At 36.4% G+C, this 19138-nt stretch overlaps 2 protein-coding genes across 2 annotated transcripts; one reads left to right on the forward strand and one right to left on the reverse strand.

Moving 5' to 3' along the window:
- Nucleotides 1-1803: 1803 nt before the first annotated feature.
- Nucleotides 1804-2321, reverse strand: LOC125422753 (uncharacterized). Its single transcript, XM_048474904.2, has 2 exons — nucleotides 1896-2321; nucleotides 1804-1809 (listed from the first exon to the last, which is right to left on the reverse strand). The coding sequence occupies exons 1-2, from the start codon at nucleotides 2319-2321 to the stop codon at nucleotides 1804-1806; spliced, it is 432 nt and encodes a 143-aa protein (XP_048330861.1).
- A 1174-nt stretch (nucleotides 2322-3495) lies between these two features.
- Nucleotides 3496-13210, forward strand: LOC132804417 (uncharacterized; the record flags this gene model as incomplete). Its single annotated transcript, XM_060818764.1, has 5 exons — nucleotides 3496-3603; nucleotides 5162-5312; nucleotides 11595-12164; nucleotides 12327-12415; nucleotides 12842-13210. Coding segments are annotated over exons 1-5 (1287 nt in total), but the record flags the coding sequence as incomplete, so codon positions are not given.
- Nucleotides 13211-19138: the final 5928 nt, after the last annotated feature.

The following is a 19138-nucleotide window of genomic DNA, read 5'->3' on the forward strand; positions in this document are numbered from 1 at the left end:
GCCCTATTACATTGCCCTGCTTTAGAACGTTTCTGTATATATAAAATAAATGGTTTAGAATATGATAAAATATAGACATGAATTTAAAAAAAGTTTGAGACAGTTTAAATAGTTCTAACTCACCAAAAATTCTGAACTCTCAAAATGAGCACACAACCACTCCCAATCTTCTTGACATCGTATTCTTTTTGGTCTAAATTGCAATGGGTCTTTGCCTTGCATCTTACACAGCTTGAAATGATTGTTGCAATAACTCCTATTGTTTTTGTACCTATCACGACAATGCCTCTCAACAATCTCTATCCATTAAGGATCATTCAGATCAATGTCAAACCGATCCTTATACACAAAAGGAAAATAAAACCTTGTTAGTTATTATAATACTGATATGGTATATTAATGATATGAGTCTAAGTTTTACTCACAGCAATATGTTTGTAGACAATTTTCCTTTCATCATCAGAAGCATATTTCCATCCCTTCAATCTTGGTGAAACAAAGTTACTGATACGAACCTAGGATGACCTGCTCCTAAACCCGTATTATATTAGCCCGGATCTTAATTAAGTTCAAGTTCTAATGGATTGGACCTCAACCCCTAACCAACCTGTGGTTAGAAACCTTGGTATAATGTAGACGCCACAATAGGGGATGGAAAACCTATTGATAAGTCAAGCTAAAACAACCAATTCTCTAATGGTGTTTTAGGTGTTCTCAAAGAACAAAGAGATAATTAATCTCATAAATATTTTCTTAATCAAATCAAAGTTTAAAGTTATATTATTACTGAAAAATAAGCCTTTAAATAGGCTTTGAAAGAAACAAAATAAACCCTAAAAACCCTAGGAAAAACCGGCCACACAAAGAAGAATTCTACCTTGGCCGAAACTTTCCTATTCCTAAACTAATTTGGATTAATTAATTCCTTTATATTGAATTTAGGAATTAATTAATTTACAATGAAAATAATAAAATAATAACTTTCCTAATCTTATTTGTCCAGAAAATAAATAAATAGAAACTAAAAATAATGGTAGTTTCCTAAAACAAAAAGTAGAATAAAATTAGGAAACTAAAATACTAGCTTTTTGACTAATTTGACTTTGACCATTCTTTGACCAAAGTGAGCTCCAAATCAGCTTCAATATGCTTTGTAGGATGCCAAATAAGCTTATTGTGAAGTTCCCCACGTTGCCCTTGCTTGGAAGCATGAGAAAAGCTTAATACAGTAAAATACAGTAAAACCCGCGGAGAATACAGCAAATCCGACCCTTTCCTTCTCCTTGCGCGCAAACCACCTTGTTGGTCGGCTTTGAAGCTGCTTTGGCTGGTTTCTATGACTCATCCTCCATATGAATTGAACCCATAAAGATGGGGTTCCAATTCATACAACCCGGCCTCCTTATTAGCACCAAAAACGTCACCCGACCCTGTTTTGGCTTCTATTGCTTGTATGAGTAAAACGGGCCTTGGTTCTTTAGATATGGCCAACCCCTCTTGGCTATGACTTATTCCTTGTATGAAGACAGCAAGATTGTCCTTGAACCTCTTGGCTTGGGCCCTAGTGATCGGTCCCACCTTCATTTGTAATGGGTCAGCACCCCAGCAGGTTGTTGGTCGAGCTGTCTCGGGTGGATTCGCATCAGTTACGCACAGCAATGCCAATCTGATTGGCAAAGGGTGAACAATGGTCACCATATGCATGCATATCCCCATCACTTACTTGGACGCGAAGTTTAGTATTGGATGCCATTGTTTTAAGAATTTCCAATCCTCGCGTAATGCCACATGTATTTTTCTTCATTAAACCTACAAAGTGAAATAATGTTAATTAATAATACTATGTAATATAGATTCTCAATTTACATAACATATATGATAGATTACCAACATACCATGGATACAGGTGTATCTTCAGTACTCTCATCTACAAGATCTATAGGAGAATGACCTCTAGATGATGTAATGTTTGGAATTGGTGTTTCCACATACTCTGGACCACTAGGTATTGATGTCTCACTAGGCGTTGCTGTTGTGGAACGATCTGGTGTTTGCATAGGTTGTCGACCTCTAGGAGATGGTGTCTCCATAGGCGATGCAGTCCTTCTAGATGATGCTGTCGTCCTTGGAAACCTCCTAGGAGCCAAATTCTCTCTTTGTGATGGTGTCCTCTTAGGGACTAAAGTCTCTCTTTCTGCTGGGGTTGTACTAGGAGACCTCCTACGGACCAAAGTCTCTCTTTGTGCTGGGGTAGTCCTAAGAGACCTCCTAGGAACCAAAGTCTCTCTTCCTGGTACATATCTTGATCTCTTAGGTGGCATATTTAAAGGAATATTTTGGCAATATTTGTTTCCCCTATATTACCATCCTGCAAGCATAAAAAATAATATCAATACTATATCTGAGGGATTGATTTTGTCAATAATCTTAATCATTCAATCCTTTTGTTATACGTATATATATATATATATATACATACATGTATATATGCATAAATGATGCAATCATCACTGATCTTGTGGAAATGTTATAGTCCTTTCTTATTCTATTTCTCAAACCCACATATTTATATATGTATATACATCTATATAGATGGAGGATGCCATCAGTATTCCAATCTCCACAAATTATGCACCATGCCTACACAAGGTGATAATAAATAATAATTAGACAATTAGTTATATATATTCAACAGGAGTTATTCTAATTTGATTTCTCCATTCAATTCCCAACATGCAATAATATTATATATTGATATTCAATTACATTTTGCTATGTTATGGGTGTTTATTATTAGACAAGTTACAGAGTGCATTATTCAACATTCAATAATTTAGAAGTTCTTAAAAGTCCCAATCCAGAAAAACCAAAATATAGTAAAAATCTAGAAACTGACTTATTTGTTTATAGGTTGGAAAACCATATTTACTTCTTTACCTCAAGTTTTTTTCCCATTTTTGGTTACCCTTTTTTTTTCTTTCTTTTTTCTTTTCTTTTTCTTTTTTTACATTTTGATTCAGTATCTCTCAAAAACAAAAAATCTCAAGCAATCAAATTACGATGCTTGTGTTTTTTTCAAAAGCAACAAAGTAGTTCAAGAAAATTCGAATCCATGAAAACTCGTTACATTATGTTAAGAACATAGGAAAAAAGATAAAAATGCAATTATGTATCAACATGTGGGAAAAATTTCTAGAACTTTATTGTTTGAAAATATCAACCAAATTGCCAAAAACCAATAACATATAGGGCCAGAGACTCCTCTCACTTAATATACCTATCTCTCACAAAACACCACAACAAACATAGAGGGAAAAAAAGAAGAAGTTATAGATGTCTTTTACCAAGAATAGATGTACTTCCTCTCACATCCCTAATAAATCCTTCAACCCTTCCTTTATCATCTCATTAAATCTAGTTGACTCTCTTTCATACGTGACAAAGAACTAACCCATCTTTCACCTACATTTCATGGAATGAGCAACTTAGGGAAAAATGAAGAAACAGAGAAAAGAAAAAGCACAGAGAGAAAATGGGAGAGGAAACACACCTGAGATGGAGCTTGAGAGAGATGCCAATCCAAGCAGTCAGAAGCAACGAAAGGTCAGAGAGGTGAGGCAATCCAAAGGGGGCAGCACAACTCTTGGAGAGAGTTTTAGAAAGGAAATAGGGCCGGTGCAATTTTATCATCTAAAGGGTTTTATAGGGATTATCCATCCAAAAATGGTTCTATGGGGATTGTAACCAAAAATACAAAAAATAAATAAATTGATCTATGGGTCTATATGGAGCATTATCAAACCATCCATTGGTTTTAGCTTTTCACCTAAAAAGGATATATTTGCAATTTGGTTGTAAACATTTAATTTTTTTATTTTTTTTTAGAAATGTCAATTTTGATATTTTGTATGATAAATGCTTCAATATAAAATATTCATATAATAATGTTATTAGTTATATATAAAGTATCAATTGTTAACTAAAATTATATGTGTGGACAGTGGTTAATATAACTACTTCACACAAATTTAATCAAGTATACAATTATTAAGAAACATCTATTGAAACAAGGTGGTTGAGTATACCATGATTCACACTTTGATTTTAAATTTTTTTTCTTATCATTTTACCCTAAACTCTATTGCCTACTATCATTAGTGCATAATGAATTTCATCCAAAAATATTGAAAAAATTGTCAAGTAAGTACAAACTAGAAGGGAGCAAAATGCAGCTTCATATAGGTTAGGGACTATGTATGTAATCAAATCTAAAATAATTATAAAATCTGTTTTTTTTTTAAGTAAATATTTCTTTACAAAATGAAGCTTCATTGTGGATTATTTTATTAATATTATTATTAACACCGTTTGTATCTATTTAATAGCCACTGACATGGTAGCTCAAACCATTAAATTACGAATTTCATGTTTCTTTTTCTTACATTTAGTCAAGGTTCTCACTTCCCGCCAAAATGGAAAAGCATGTGGATGGTTTCCCGCCCTTGCATTTACTCACCAAACATAGTTGGTCGCTGACGGCATTAAACTAAACCTATTATAAACTTTTTTTTTTTATATTTTATTATTTTATATTCTGTTTAGTGACCAATATTTTCATCACAAATAGAACATTTGACCACCCAAAATAATTTGGTCGTGGAATGCCTTATGCTAACATTATTTGCTATTTTTCCTTAAAAAAAAAATTTTAACTTATATTATTAGTGATTAATATATTGGTCCTTTATAAATACTTTTAGTGACCAACAGTGGTTGGTCGTTGAAACTTCATGTTCCCGCAAAAAAAAAAGGTGGGAAAGCTTCCCGCCCTGCCTTTTTAACCACCAAATAGTTTTTGGTCAGTGAAAATTTATATTTGTGACCAAATTTCTGGTCACCATAACAGGTCAACCAAAATTCTACACGTTTCTCTTACTATCGTTTCTGCGACTAAATATCGGTCATTGTTTTATTCATTCAGTGACCATTACTTTTTCGTCACTGACAGCATAGTTGCTAATTCCCATTTTTTTTGTAGTGAATCTATAGATAGATTAGCACCTGTAAATGATATACTTAATGTTTAAATTGTAAGATAAGGGAGTATATTTAGTTTCCTCTTGCTAGAACACTATTTTTTATTTTTATATTTTTGTTTAAGTTAGAAGGTATGACACCTCCTACTTTGCCATTACCATTAATAGACACCAACAAACCTTTGCTAATGACATCTGTATCTAGTTTTGTGAAAACCATTAATCCTAAAGCATTAGATGGTACTAATGAGTTAGTGACATTATTTGTGGACAATGGTAAAGCTCCAATGACAACTCATACGACAATGAATTCAATGATTACAACAACAACACATCTTATTCTTATGACACCTTCAATTCAAGAATCTACATCTCCCATTGATATATTGCAGAAGAAAAAGACTCCATGCATCATTATATTTGACTTTATAATTCTCAAAATTAAAATTTTGCTGGAAACTATATGCATATATGACTTACATGTGAACTTATTTTTTTTTTTATTTTTTTTATTTTGGGTAAGAAAACTTAAAAAGTTGAAAGAGTGATTTTTGTGTCCAAAATTTGTTTTTTTTACTTTTGACCTCCATGCCAAACAAATCCTAAGTCTTATGAAGCATCGTTCGGTCCATTCCCATGGCATAGAACACAATGCATTCCAATACCGTATTGGAAGTTCCATAGACTAGAATTTCCTAATTGCTATCACATTATATTTGTGTGTGAGAGGATATGTATCTATCTATTGTGTTGTGGTTCTCTGACCACTATAGAGAAGAAAATAAAAAAATAACTCTATTACTCTCTGGAAATAGATTGCAAAACACAAAAAACTTCTCTCTTGGATTCTCATGTGGAATATCTCTCTTTTCTATCAAACTCTCTCCTGGAGTTTTAACTCTTCTTTCAAGCTCTCTTTGGAGTCTTAAACACTACTCTCAACACTCCTCATTAGGGATGATATTGAGATTGCTTGGATTGATGAAAGCAATGGGGATGGAGCCTATTTATAAGCTCACAATGTCGGTTTCATGTCCACCATTTCCAACTGCTACTGACATTCACCACCGACCTCTGATAATTGCCCACAATTGTTGAGCAAGTTTTACCCCGGCAACGACAGCGACCATTGTCAACAATGGTGAGCTGTAGCAGTGCGACTGTGTTCACATTGGTGGTGTAGCTGGACTTCACAATTCTCCTCCTCCAACCGCATTTAAAACTGATGGTCATCTGCCATCTATTTCGGCTATGTCTCCACACAACTTCAGCTTCTCTTGAGTAACAACTTTTGTTAAAATGTCTGTTGGATTCTTCTTTCTATGGATCTTTACTAGTTTCAGCAATTGTTGTTCTATTATTTTGTGTATCCAATGATTGCAGATATCAATGTACTTTGTATGGGAATGATACATTAAGTTCTTGCTCAAATCTATGGCATTTTGATTGTCACAATGTATTTTGTAGTCTTCTTGCATGATGCCCAGTTTTGTGAGAAAATGCTTTAACCATAACATTTCCTTACCCACTTTTGCTGCGGCAATGTACTCTGCTTCTGTAGTGGATAAAACAACATACTTCTATAATCTTGACTGCGATGACACAGCTCCTTCTGCAAAAGTGTAAAGATAACCTGATATAGACTTTCTATTATCAAGGTCTTCGACCATATCTGTATCTGTATAACCTTCTAAGACTGGATCACCTCCTTCGTAGCACAAACATAGCTTGGATGTACCTATAAAATACCTGAGAATCCACTTGATTGCTTCCCAATGTTTCTTTTCAGGATTTGGAAGAAATTTACTCACGACGCCTACTGCATGGGTAATGTTTAGTCTGGTACACACCATTGCATACATCAGACTTCCTACCACTTAAGAATATGGTACTAATGCCATCTCCTCTATCTCCTCTTTCGATGAGGGGCAGGACTTCTTACTCAACTAATGCCATCTCCGCTATCTCCTCTTTCGATGAGGGGCAGGACTTCTTACTCAACTTGAAATGATTTGCAAGTGGAATGTCGATTGGTTTGGCTTTATCCATGTTGAATCTCTTTATCACTCGTCCAACATACTTCTCCTGAGATAGCCATAACCTTTTGTTCTTCCTATCATGCATTATTTGCATTCCTAAAATTTGTTGAGCTATGATACGAATCCACCCGAGACTGCTCGACCAACAACCCGCTGGGGTGCTGACCCAATACAAATGAAGGTGGGACCGATCACTAGGGCCCAAGCCAAGAGGTTCAAGGACAATCTTGCTGTCTTCATACAAGGAATAAGTCATAGCCAAGAGGGGTTGGCCACATCTAAAGAACCAAGGCCTGTTTTACTCATACAGGCAATAGAAGCCAAAACAGGGTCGGGTGACGTTTTTGGTGCTAATAAGGAGGCCGGGTTGTATGAATTGGAACCCCATCTTTATGGGTTCAATTCATATGGAGGATGAGTCATAGAAACCAGCCAAAGCAGCTTCAAAGCCGACCAACAAGGTGGTTTGCGCACAAGGAGAAGGAAAGGGCCGGATTTGCTGTATTCTCCGCGGGTTTTACTGTATTTTACTGTATTAACCTTTTCTCATACTTCCAAGCAAGGGAAACGTGGGGAACTTCACAATAAGCTTATTTGGCATCCTACAAAGCATATTGAAGCTGATTTGGAGTTCACTTTGGTCAAAGAATGGTCAAAGTCAAATTAGTCAAAAAGCTAGTATTTTAGTTTCCTAATTTTATTCTACTTTTTGTTTTAGGAAACTACCATTATTTTTAGTTTCTAATTATTTATTTTCTGGACAAATAAGATTAGGAAAGTTATTATTTTATTATTTTCATTGTAAATTAATTAATTCCTAAATTCAACATAAAGGAATTAATTAATCCAAATTAGTTTAGGAATAGGAAAGTTTCGGCCAAGGTAGAATTCTTCTTTGTGTGGCCGGTTTTTCCTAGGGTTTTTAGGGTTTATTTTGTTTCTTTCAAAGCCTATTTAAAGGCTTATTTTTCATTAATAAGATAACTTTGAAACTTTGATTTGATGAAGAAAATACTTGTGAGATTAATTATCTCTTTGTTCTTTGAGAACACCTAAAACACCATTAGAGAATTGGTTGTTTTAGCTTGACTTATCAATAGGTTTTCCATCCCCTATTGTGGCGTCTACATTATACCAAGGTTTCTAACCACAGGTTGGTTAGGGGTTGAGGTCCATTCCATTAGAACTTGAACTTAATTAAAGATCCGGGCTAATATAATACGGGTTTAGGAGCAGGTCGTCCTAGGTTCGTATCATTTGGTATCAGAGCTAAATTTTGTTCAGGTTTGATCTATCTTTATTTGGTTTATTTGTTTTTGTGTTATTCTGCAATTTTAGCATTAGATTAAGGTTGCTTCTATCATCATACACGTTCTGCATCTTAAAAAAAAAAAAAAAATTCATTCATAGTTGAATTAGGATTTCCTAGTTTTATCGTATTTTTGTGTCCTAATTTGTTGGTTGTCTTTTATCATTGTTCTTGTTAATTTGGTTTTTTGTTGATTTTTCTTTGCTGTTTTAGTCTTAGAAATTTGCATTCATATATTAAAAAAAAAAAAAAAAGAAGTTTGCGGCATCATTTAAAAAAAAAAAAAAAAAACTGCACATTGTGTTTATTTGAAGGTCACGGATTGGTGTTTGTTTTGGAGGTGGAATTGCAATTTTGGTAATTATTCTTGCTACTGCAGTTGTTTATGTTATGTGAGTGAAAAAAAAAAAAAAGAAAAAAAAGAAGAGGTAAAGCCGAATAAAAAAAAAAAAAAAAATTTCAGTTTGTTGGAGTTTGATTTGTTTGCTGGAAATTTGTTGGAGCTGCTGGTTTTTTGATTATTTATTCAATATTTGAGTTGCTGGGAAATTATTTTTGCTGTTGGATATTTGGATTTTGGGTGTTTAAATTTTTTGGATTAAAATTAGTTAAAGGAATTGATACAAAACTTGAATTACAAGAACAACAACCAACACTTTTCTATATTTTTGTTCTCCTTAATTCTTGTTCGTATTTGACTTTCTTTTTCTGGAATTTTAATCTTGAACTCATAATCTACTACCATCTGGTGCAGTTTTCAAAAATTCCGACGTTTTCCCATTATTTTGTGATTTCTTGTCTAGAAAGCCGAAAAATTAGGATTTGTTGGATTCTTTCGGTATTGCCTACTTTTTGCTACTGTCTTGTTGATAAGTTTAATTAAAACATACTAGTGATCTAATTGCTGTTTTGTGGGTGTTTTAATTAGAACTTTGAGATAATTCATTGAGTGGAAAAAGACAAGAGTGTGTGAGCTTAAAAGAGGGTAAAAGCCGAAACTAGTGTGCAAACACGAGTATCAAGACCTTGTTTGAGTGAAACACGTGAGGGAGTGAATATTGTGAGGGTATATTTTATTTTTGCAGTATTTTACTAACATGGCAGATTCTAGAATAAGAAGAGGGGATCCACCCTCGAGGATCAATGAGGAAGAGTCCGTAGCATTTCATGGCGATGACCGAGCTACCGGGAGTGGAGACCAAGTGGACATGAGAGCTATATTGGAATCAATACAGCGGGTTAGTGCTCAATTTGAGCATGTAAATCAAAGAGTGGGAAGACTAGAAGCCTCACAAGGAAGGCCGAATACAAGAAATAGGCAAGAATTCCATGGGAGATATAGGAGGGAATTTGATGAGGAGCCATTCGACGATGAATTTGAGGAAGGTATGGACGAAACCTTTGCTGTCCAAGATAGAGCTGGCCGTGGGAGATATAGGAGGGAAGATATAGATGAAGATTTGGGAAATATCAAGGTTAATATCCCACCTTTTATGGGTAAAAGTGATCCCGAAGCTTACTTGGAGTGGGAAGAGAAAATGGAGATGATTTTTGACTGCCACAACTATTCGGAAGGTAAGAAGGTGAAGTTGGCAGCAATGGAGTTTGGCCATTATGCACTCCAATGGTGGATAAATGAGCAAAGCACCCGAAGGAAGGTTGGTGATGACTTAATTACAACATGGCGACAAATGAAAGGAGCCATGAGGAAGCGGTTTGTGCCATCTCATTACCAAAGGTTGCTGCATCAAAGGCTTCAATCTTTGTCTCAAGGAAGTAGGTCCGTGGAGGATTATTACAAAGAGATGGAGATGTTAATGATGAGGCTAAACATGAGGGAGGATAGGGAGGCAACAATGGCAAGATTTCTTGGAGGGTTAAACCGTGACATTGCCAACCAACTTGAATTACAACAATACTTGGAATTGGAGGAGATGTTGCATGTAGCCATTAAGCTTGAGAACCAATTCAAGAGAAGGGGTGTTAGTACACGGTTTGGAGGAGTTTCTAGCAATGGAAGGACAAGTTCAAGTGGCTGGAAAAACAATTCCACTTATGAAAACAAGTTGAGGCCGAAATTAGGAGAAGAATCTACCAACCGGCCAAGAAGGGAGGTCAAGACCGAATCTGTCCAAGCACTTAGAGGTGAGATAAAATCTGATCCTAAACCTCAAAAATCTAGAGAAATAATTTGTTTTAAGTGCCAAGGAAGAGGACACATATCCAGCCAATGCCCAAATAGAAGAATCATGGTATTAAAGGGTGATGGTGAGCTGGAATCCGTAAGTGAAGAAAGTGGAGCTGAAACCGAGCAAGAGGAGGCTTGTAATGAAGATGAAACCGAACCTGTAGATACATCTAATGCCGAGTTAAGCTTTGTTTCAAGGAGAGTGCTTGCTGTCTACAAAGATGAAGAGCAGATACAAAGGGAAAACATCTTCCACACTCGCTGCGAAATACAAGGTAAAATCTGTAGCATGATTATAGATAGTGGGAGTTGTACTAATGTGATAAGTAATCTTGTAGTTGATAAATTAGGCTTGAAAACAATTAAACATCCAGAACCTTATAGATTACAATGGCTTAATGATAGTGGTGAGATGAAAGTAAACAAACAAGCCAAAGTAAAATTTAATATAGGTAGATATGAGGATGTAGTTTTATGTGATATTGTGCCTATGATTGCCGGACATATACTATTAGGTAGACCATGGCAATTTGATAAAGATGCTACTCATTTTGGTCGAGAAAATAGTATTGTTTTCAGGTTTAAAGGGAAGAAGACCAAGCTGGAACCATTATCTCCTAAAGAGGTTTACAAGGATCAATTACAAATGCAACAAAGGAGAGAAGCCGAAAAGCTCAAGGAAAGAGCAAGCATGGCACCAACGGCTTCACCATCCATTCAAGAAGGTAAGGTTGAGGTTGCTGACCAAGGTAAGGTTTCTAAGGTTCATATTGAGTGGAAAGACCAAGAAAAAGCCGAGAGAGAGGTGAGAAAAGAGAACAAACCCGAGAGCATACAAAATCCAGAAATTTCCGCCAATGAGAGCCAAACCGAGGGAAGAAAAAGAAAAGAAAGAAAAGAGAGGAAAAACCAGAATTTTTATTTGAGTTTAGGGGATATTAATAAGGTTATTGAGTGTAAGAAACCTTTGCTGGTCATGCTTTACAAAGAAAATTATTTTAATGATCAAACTAACTTTGAAGAACTTGAATTGCCAAGTTCTATTATTTCCCTTTTGAAGGAGTTTGGAGATGTCTTTCCAAGTGAGATTCCAAGTGGACTACCACCTATTCGAGGGATAGAACATCAAATTGACTTTGTTCTAGGGGCTGCCATACCAAATAGACCAGCTTATAGGAGCAATCCCGAAGAAACAAAGGAGCTGCAAAAACAGGTAAGTGATTTGCTTGATAAAGGATACATTCGTGAGAGTTTAAGTCCATGTGCTGTTCCTGTTTTGTTGGTACCTAAAAAGGATGGTTCTTGGAGAATGTGTGTTGATTGTAGGGCTATAAATAATATTACCATCAAATATAGACATCCCATCCCTAGATTAGATGATATGCTTGATGAATTGCATGGTGCTTGCATGTTTACAAAAATTGATCTTAGGAGTGGTTATCACCAAATTAGGATGAAAGAAGGTGATGAATGGAAAACCGCATTCAAAACTAAATATGGACTGTATGAATGGTTAGTTATGCCTTTTGGATTATCCAATGCACCTAGTACTTTCATGAGGCTTATGAATCATGTAATGCGTCCATTTATTGGTAAATTTGTGGTTGTTTATTTTGATGACATTTTAATATATAGCCGAAATTTAGATGACCATGTGGATCAACTTAGGCAAGTTTTGCAAGTTCTTAGAAAGGAAAGATTATTTGCTAACATTAAAAAATGTGACTTTTGCAAAGAAGATCTTGTGTTTCTAGGTTTTGTAGTAAGTGCTGCAGGAATCAAAGTTGATCAAGCTAAGGTGAAGGCAATCCAAGAGTGGCCGGTTCCTACTTCCATTACCCAAGTGAGGAGCTTTCATGGCTTGGCAAGCTTTTACCAAAGATTTGTCAAGGATTTTAGTACCATAGCAGCACCATTGAATGAAGTTGTCAAGAAGAATGTTGGCTACAAATGGGGGGAAGTACAAGAAAAATCTTTTAATTTGTTGAAAGAAAAATTGTGTAATGCACCTTTGTTAGTTTTGCCAAATTTTTCTAAGACTTTTGAAATTGAGTGTGATGCTTCAAGTGTAGGTATTGGAGCTGTTTTAATGCAAGAAGGAAGTCCCATAGCCTACTTTAGTGAAAAATTGAATGGAGCTGCCCTAAACTACCCGACTTATGACAAGGAGATGTATGCTTTGGTGAGGGCTTTGGAGACGTGGCAGCATTACCTTATGCCAAAGGAGTTTGTGATTCATACGGATCATGAGTCTTTGAAGCATATCAAGGGTCAAGGAAAGCTCAACCGAAGGCATGCTAAGTGGATTGAGTTTATTGAAACATTTCCATATGTGATTCGCTACAAAAAAGGTAAGGAAAATGTGGTTGCCGATGCATTATCCCGAAGGTATGTGCTCTTTTCTACCTTAGATGCTAGATTGCTTGGATTTGAACAATTGAAAGAACTCTATGAGCATGATAGTGACTTTGGAGAAATTTTTAGAACCTGTTTGAAACATGGATTTAATAAATTTTACATATTTGAGGGATATTTGTTTAAGGAAAACAAACTTTGTGTGCCTAATTGTAGTATTAGGGAATTATTGGTTCGGGAAGGACATGGGGGTGGCTTAATGGGTCATTTTGGTATTTTAAAAACTTTATCCTTGCTGCAAGAACATTTTTATTGGCCTAACATGAGGAGAGATGTTGAGAGAATTTGTGAAAGATGTGTGAAGTGCCGAAAAACAAAATCAACATTGAAACCGCATGGATTGTATAAGCCTTTGCCGATTCCTACCTATCCTTGGATAGATTTGTCGATGGATTTTATTCTTGGGTTGCCTAGGTCAAGGACAGGTAAGGATTCAATATTTGTTGTAGTAGATAGGTTTTCTAAGATGGCACATTTTATTGCATGTAATAAAACTGATGATGCATCCAACATTGCTAATTTATTTTTCAAGGAAATTGTGAGATTGCATGGAATGCCAAAAACTATTGTGTCGGATAGGGATGCTAAGTTCTTAAGCTATTTTTGGAAAATATTGTGGGCTAAATTAGGTACTAAGCTTTTATTTTCAACTACTTGTCATCGACAAACTGATGGACAAACCGAAGTAGTAAATAGAACCTTGTCTGCATTGTTGAGAGCATTAATTAGTAGAAATTTAAGGACTTAGGAAGAATGTTTGCCACATGTTGAATTTGCATATAATAGGTCTTTACATTCAGCAACTAAATTTACTCCATTTGAAATTGTTTATGGTTTTAATCCTTTGACTCCATTAGATTTAACACCTTTGCCTTTAAGTGAACGTGCTAATCTAGATGGAAAACAAAAAGCTGATTTTGTGAAGCAGATTCATGAGAAGACTCGAGCAAACATTGAGAGAAGGAGCGAGCAATATGCAAGGGTGGCTAATCAAGGCCGGAAATCAATGGTGTTTGAACCTGGAGATTGGGTGTGGCTGCACTTAAGGAAAGAAAGATTCCCCGAACAAAGGAAATCAAAACTCATGCCTAGGGGTGATGGACCTTTTCAAGTTTTGGAGAGGATAAACGACAATGCTTACAAGCTTGATCTACCGGGCGAGTATAATGTTAGTGCTTCCTTTAATGTTGCTGATTTATCTCCTTTTGCTGCAGGTGATGATTTTGATTTGAGGACAAATCCTTTTCAAGAGGAGGGGAATGATGCGAATCCACCCGAGACTGCTCGACCAACAACCCGCTGGGGTGCTGACCCAATACAAATGAAGGTGGGACCGATCACTAGGGCCCAAGCCAAGAGGTTCAAGGACAATCTTGCTGTCTTCATACAAGGAATAAGTCATAGCCAAGAGGGGTTGGCCACATCTAAAGAACCAAGGCCTGTTTTACTCATACAGGCAATAGAAGCCAAAACAGGGTCGGGTGACGTTTTTGGTGCTAATAAGGAGGCCGGGTTGTATGAATTGGAACCCCATCTTTATGGGTTCAATTCATATGGAGGATGAGTCATAGAAACCAGCCAAAGCAGCTTCAAAGCCGACCAACAAGGTGGTTTGCGCACAAGGAGAAGGAAAGGGCCGGATTTGCTGTATTCTCCACGGGTTTTACTGTATTTTACTGTATTAACCTTTTCTCATACTTCCAAGCAAGGGAAACGTGGGGAACTTCACAATAAGCTTATTTGGCATCCTACAAAGCATATTGAAGCTGATTTGGAGTTCACTTTGGTCAAAGAATGGTCAAAGTCAAATTAGTCAAAAAGCTAGTATTTTAGTTTCCTAATTTTATTCTACTTTTTGTTTTAGGAAACTACCATTATTTTTAGTTTCTAATTATTTATTTTCTGGACAAATAAGATTAGGAAAGTTATTATTTTATTATTTTCATTGTAAATTAATTAATTCCTAAATTCAACATAAAGGAATTAATTAATCCAAATTAGTTTAGGAATAGGAAAGTTTCGGCCAAGGTAGAATTCTTCTTTGTGTGGCCGGTTTTTCCTAGGGTTTTTAGGGTTTATTTTGTTTCTTTCAAAGCCTATTTAAAGGCTTATTTTTCAGTAATAAGATAACTTTGAAACTTTGATTTGATGAAGAAAATACTTGTGAGATTAATTATCTCTTTGTTCTTTGAGAACACCTAAAACACCATTAGAGAATTGGTTGTTTTAGCTTGACTTATCAATAGGTTTTCCATCCCCTATTGTGGCGTCTACATTATACCAAGGTTTCTAACCACAGGTTGGTTAGGGGTTGAGGTCCATTCCATTAGAACTTGAACTTAATTAAAGATCCGGGCTAATATAATACGGGGTTTAGGAGCAGGTCGTCCTAGGTTCGTATCAAGCTGGTCCTAAATCCTTCATATCAAAGGAGTTAGACAATTCATTCTTTAGCTGACTAATTTTCATTGTATCTTGTCCAATGATCAATATGTCGTCCATATATAGCAAAAGTGCAATGAAGTTTCCATATGAAATTTTTTGAATATAAACATATTGGGCTACTGCAGTCCTTTTATAGCCTTGACTCGCCATAAACGAGTCAAACTTCTTGTACCATTGTCTTAGTGCTTGCTGGAGGCCATACAAGCTCTTCTTCAGCTTGCAAATGAGGTTTTCTTTTCCTGAAATCTCAAATCCTTCTGGCTGCTCCATGATGATTTCCTCATGTAAATCATCATGAAGAAATGTTGTCTTCACATCCATCTATTCAAGCTATAGGTTTAGACTTGCTACTAAACCAAAAATAACTCTAATTGAAGTCAATTTTACCACTAGTGAGAAAATCTCGTCAAAGTCAATTCTTTTCTTCTAAAGAAAACCTTTGATCACCAATTGGGCTTTATGTTTTACCACCCCTCCGCTGCCATCTTTCTTGAGCTTGAATGCCCATTTATTCTTTAGTGCCTTCTTTCCTGTTGGAATCTTAACCAACTTATAAGTATGATTTTTCTGCAAAGATTCCATCTCATCTTGCATTGCTTGCAGCCACTTTTCTTTGTCTTGATGAGAAACAGCTTCCTGGAAACTCTCTGGCTCCCCCTCTTCAGTAAGCAGACTATACTCAGATTCTAGAAATCTCTTTGATGGAATTCAGCCTCTTTCAGATCTTTGAACTTGTATTCCACTAGTTTCAGAAAGTGTGCCATCATCTGACCGCTGTGATGATCTATAGTTTCTTGAGAGGATTGAGTCTCCCCCTGCTCAATGTCCCCTTCTTCCTCCTGGTCTGCTTCTAGCATATCTTCATGCACCTCGTTATCCTCCGTAACTATTTATGCTTGTGCTAGACTAGGAACAAAATGTTTGGCACTAGAACTACAATTAGGAGACATTGTGGGTTTTTCAATGTCTTCCATTGTCTGGTTTTCATAGAACACTATGTCTCTGCTTCTAATAACCTTCTTTGTTTTTGAGTCCCATAACCTATATCTGAATTCTTTATCTCCATATCCTATAAAGATGCATGAAATAGATCTTGTATCGAGCTTCTGTCTGAGCTCCTTAGATACATGTACATAAGCTAAACAATCGAACACTCTTAAGTGAGAGTAGGAGGGAATCTTACCTGACCACACCTTCTCCAGAATTTCAAAATTCAACAATACCGATGGTGATCTATTGATCAAAGAGCAAGTTGCACAAACAACTTCTCCCCATAATGGGTTTGGTAGTTTAGCCATATTAATCGTACTTCTGACCTTTTCCATAATTGTTCGGTTCATTCTATTGGCTACTTTGTTATGTTATGGGGTGCATGGGACTGTCTTCTCATATCGAATGCCATGTCTTCTGTAGTAGGCATCGAACTCCTTGGAAGTAGCAGAGACATTTCAACTTCTTTCATATTTCATGCTCTATCATGGCATGAACCAGTTTGAAGTAATCTAATACTTGATCTTTTGTCTTTAAGAAATATACCCACACTTAGGAAATACTTGTTGCCTCCTAGTGACTTCACCTCCATAGGACCACATACATCAGAGTGTACAAGACTGAGCAACTTTGATTTTCTTGATGCAAAGGAACTGAAAGAGACTCTATGTTTCTTATCAAACAAGTAGTGACTACAAGGATCTAAGATAGCATCCTTGCAAATAGTGATAAGCTTCTTCCTTACCAAAGAAGACAATCCTTTTTCATTCATGTGACCGAGTCTCTGGTGCCACAGATTTTAAGATGCCTCGCCTTCTACAATGTTGAGGCTGTCTGCACATATCTTCATATGAGTCTTGTATAACATTCGTTAAATGTATCATTGGGCGACAACTATGGCACCTTTCATCATTTTCCATGTGCCTTTGCTGAAATGGTTGTCATAGTCTTACTTGTCTAGGGCTGCTCCCGAAAGTAGATTAAGCCGAAGGTCTAGAACATGACGGACATTCTTCAAAGTGATTATACAACCAACATTCATTTTTACCTAAACATCATCAGTTCCCACAATCTTTGCAAAACTGGAATTTCCCATCTTTATCATACAAAGTCTTCTTCTTTGTACGTGTTGAAGAAATCTCTATGTGAAGTGACATGGTAGGATGCTATAGTATCAACTACCTACTTGATGTCTTGGGTTGATATATGAAGGCATGTCTCTTCTTAAGTGGACCAGAGCGCCACTTCTCCTATAACAGTGACTAGTGTCTCTCCATCCTTCTTCGGCTAATTACCTTGGAGTCTCAGCTCTCTCAACAACTTTCTGCAGTTCTTTTTCAAGTGATCCTCTAAGCCATAATGATAGCATTTCTATGCTGATTTCTTGCCATCTGTAGATTTGCATCTGGTTTTGCTATCTTCCTCTTTCTATGACAAGGGCATATGACTGGTCTATACCAATATCCTTTCGCTTGGCCCCCTCATTGAATAGGGCATCCTTAATCATAGACATAGTAAGCTTACCATTTAGAACCGAATTGCCGAGAGAGACTACCAACATCTCCCAACTATCTGGAAGAGAACTTAGAAGTAGGAGAGCCTGATCCTCATTCTTTAGTTAGCAATCCACAGCAGATAGTTGATTTACCAAGCTTTGGAACTGGCTGGCATGCTCGGTTACAGAAGTTCCACTCTGTAATTTTAAATTTACCAATCGCTTAAGCAACAATACTTTGTTCCGAGCAGTCTTGGCTTGGTACACATCCTCCAATTTCTTCCAGAGGACATATGCATCTGTTTCTTTTGCGACATAATGAAAGACAATGTGGTCGATCCATTGCCTGATTTGACCGATCGTTTTCTTATTTAATTTTTTCCATTCTACTTCTTTGTCGGGATCCGGGCTTACTCATCTAGCTTCTATAGGATCAAAAAAATCCTTACAACTGAGGAGATCTTCCATCTGAGGTCTCCAAAGTGTATAATTTATAGCAGTGAGCTTAACCATAGCTCTTGAAGATGATTCTTCCATTGACATAATGGCTTGATAAAAACAAAACTGAATTTGGAAAAACGGAGTTAACTGTTCCATCTGGAACAGCCGAAAATGGTGGACTTAACTATTTCAGGGTTAAGATATAATTATCAGAAATTCAAAGGCACAAATGCAATTTCCAAACTTCTGGGGTCAAACTATAAATGCATAAATTATTGGGGTCAATATGTAATTTCTAAAAATATAGGGGCTTTTCCATAAAATTATGATGACGTGGTAGATTGGCCTACCGACACATGGAAGATGACATGTCCCTGATGTGGCTAACATGTCGACTGAGTGGCGGTGATGTGGCAGCTGACGTGGTCGTCTTCAAACTCTAGATGGCACATGCAGCGCATGTGGTGCATGGCTGGCTGCAGAAAAGTTTGAGTGGTGCATGCGGTGTTGCGTTTCTCTCCGACGAACTTCATTTTTCTCGTCTTGTTGTGTTCTTTCACCTAGTATTCTTAAACCTTGGTTTTGAGCAACTTTTCAAAACACCAACTTGAAGAATAGAGGCTCTGTTTCTTCAAATTTGGAACCCAAGCTCTCAACTTGGAGCTTTAATACCACTTATTGTGGTTCTCTAACCACTATAAAGAAGAAATATGAGAAGAAAATAAAAAAAATAACTTTATTACTCTCTGGAAATAGATTACAAAACACAAAAAACTTCTC

The sequence above is a fragment of the Ziziphus jujuba genome, chromosome 1 (genome assembly GCF_031755915.1).
Source record: "Ziziphus jujuba cultivar Dongzao chromosome 1, ASM3175591v1".
NCBI classification, from domain to species: domain Eukaryota; kingdom Viridiplantae; phylum Streptophyta; class Magnoliopsida; order Rosales; family Rhamnaceae; genus Ziziphus; species Ziziphus jujuba.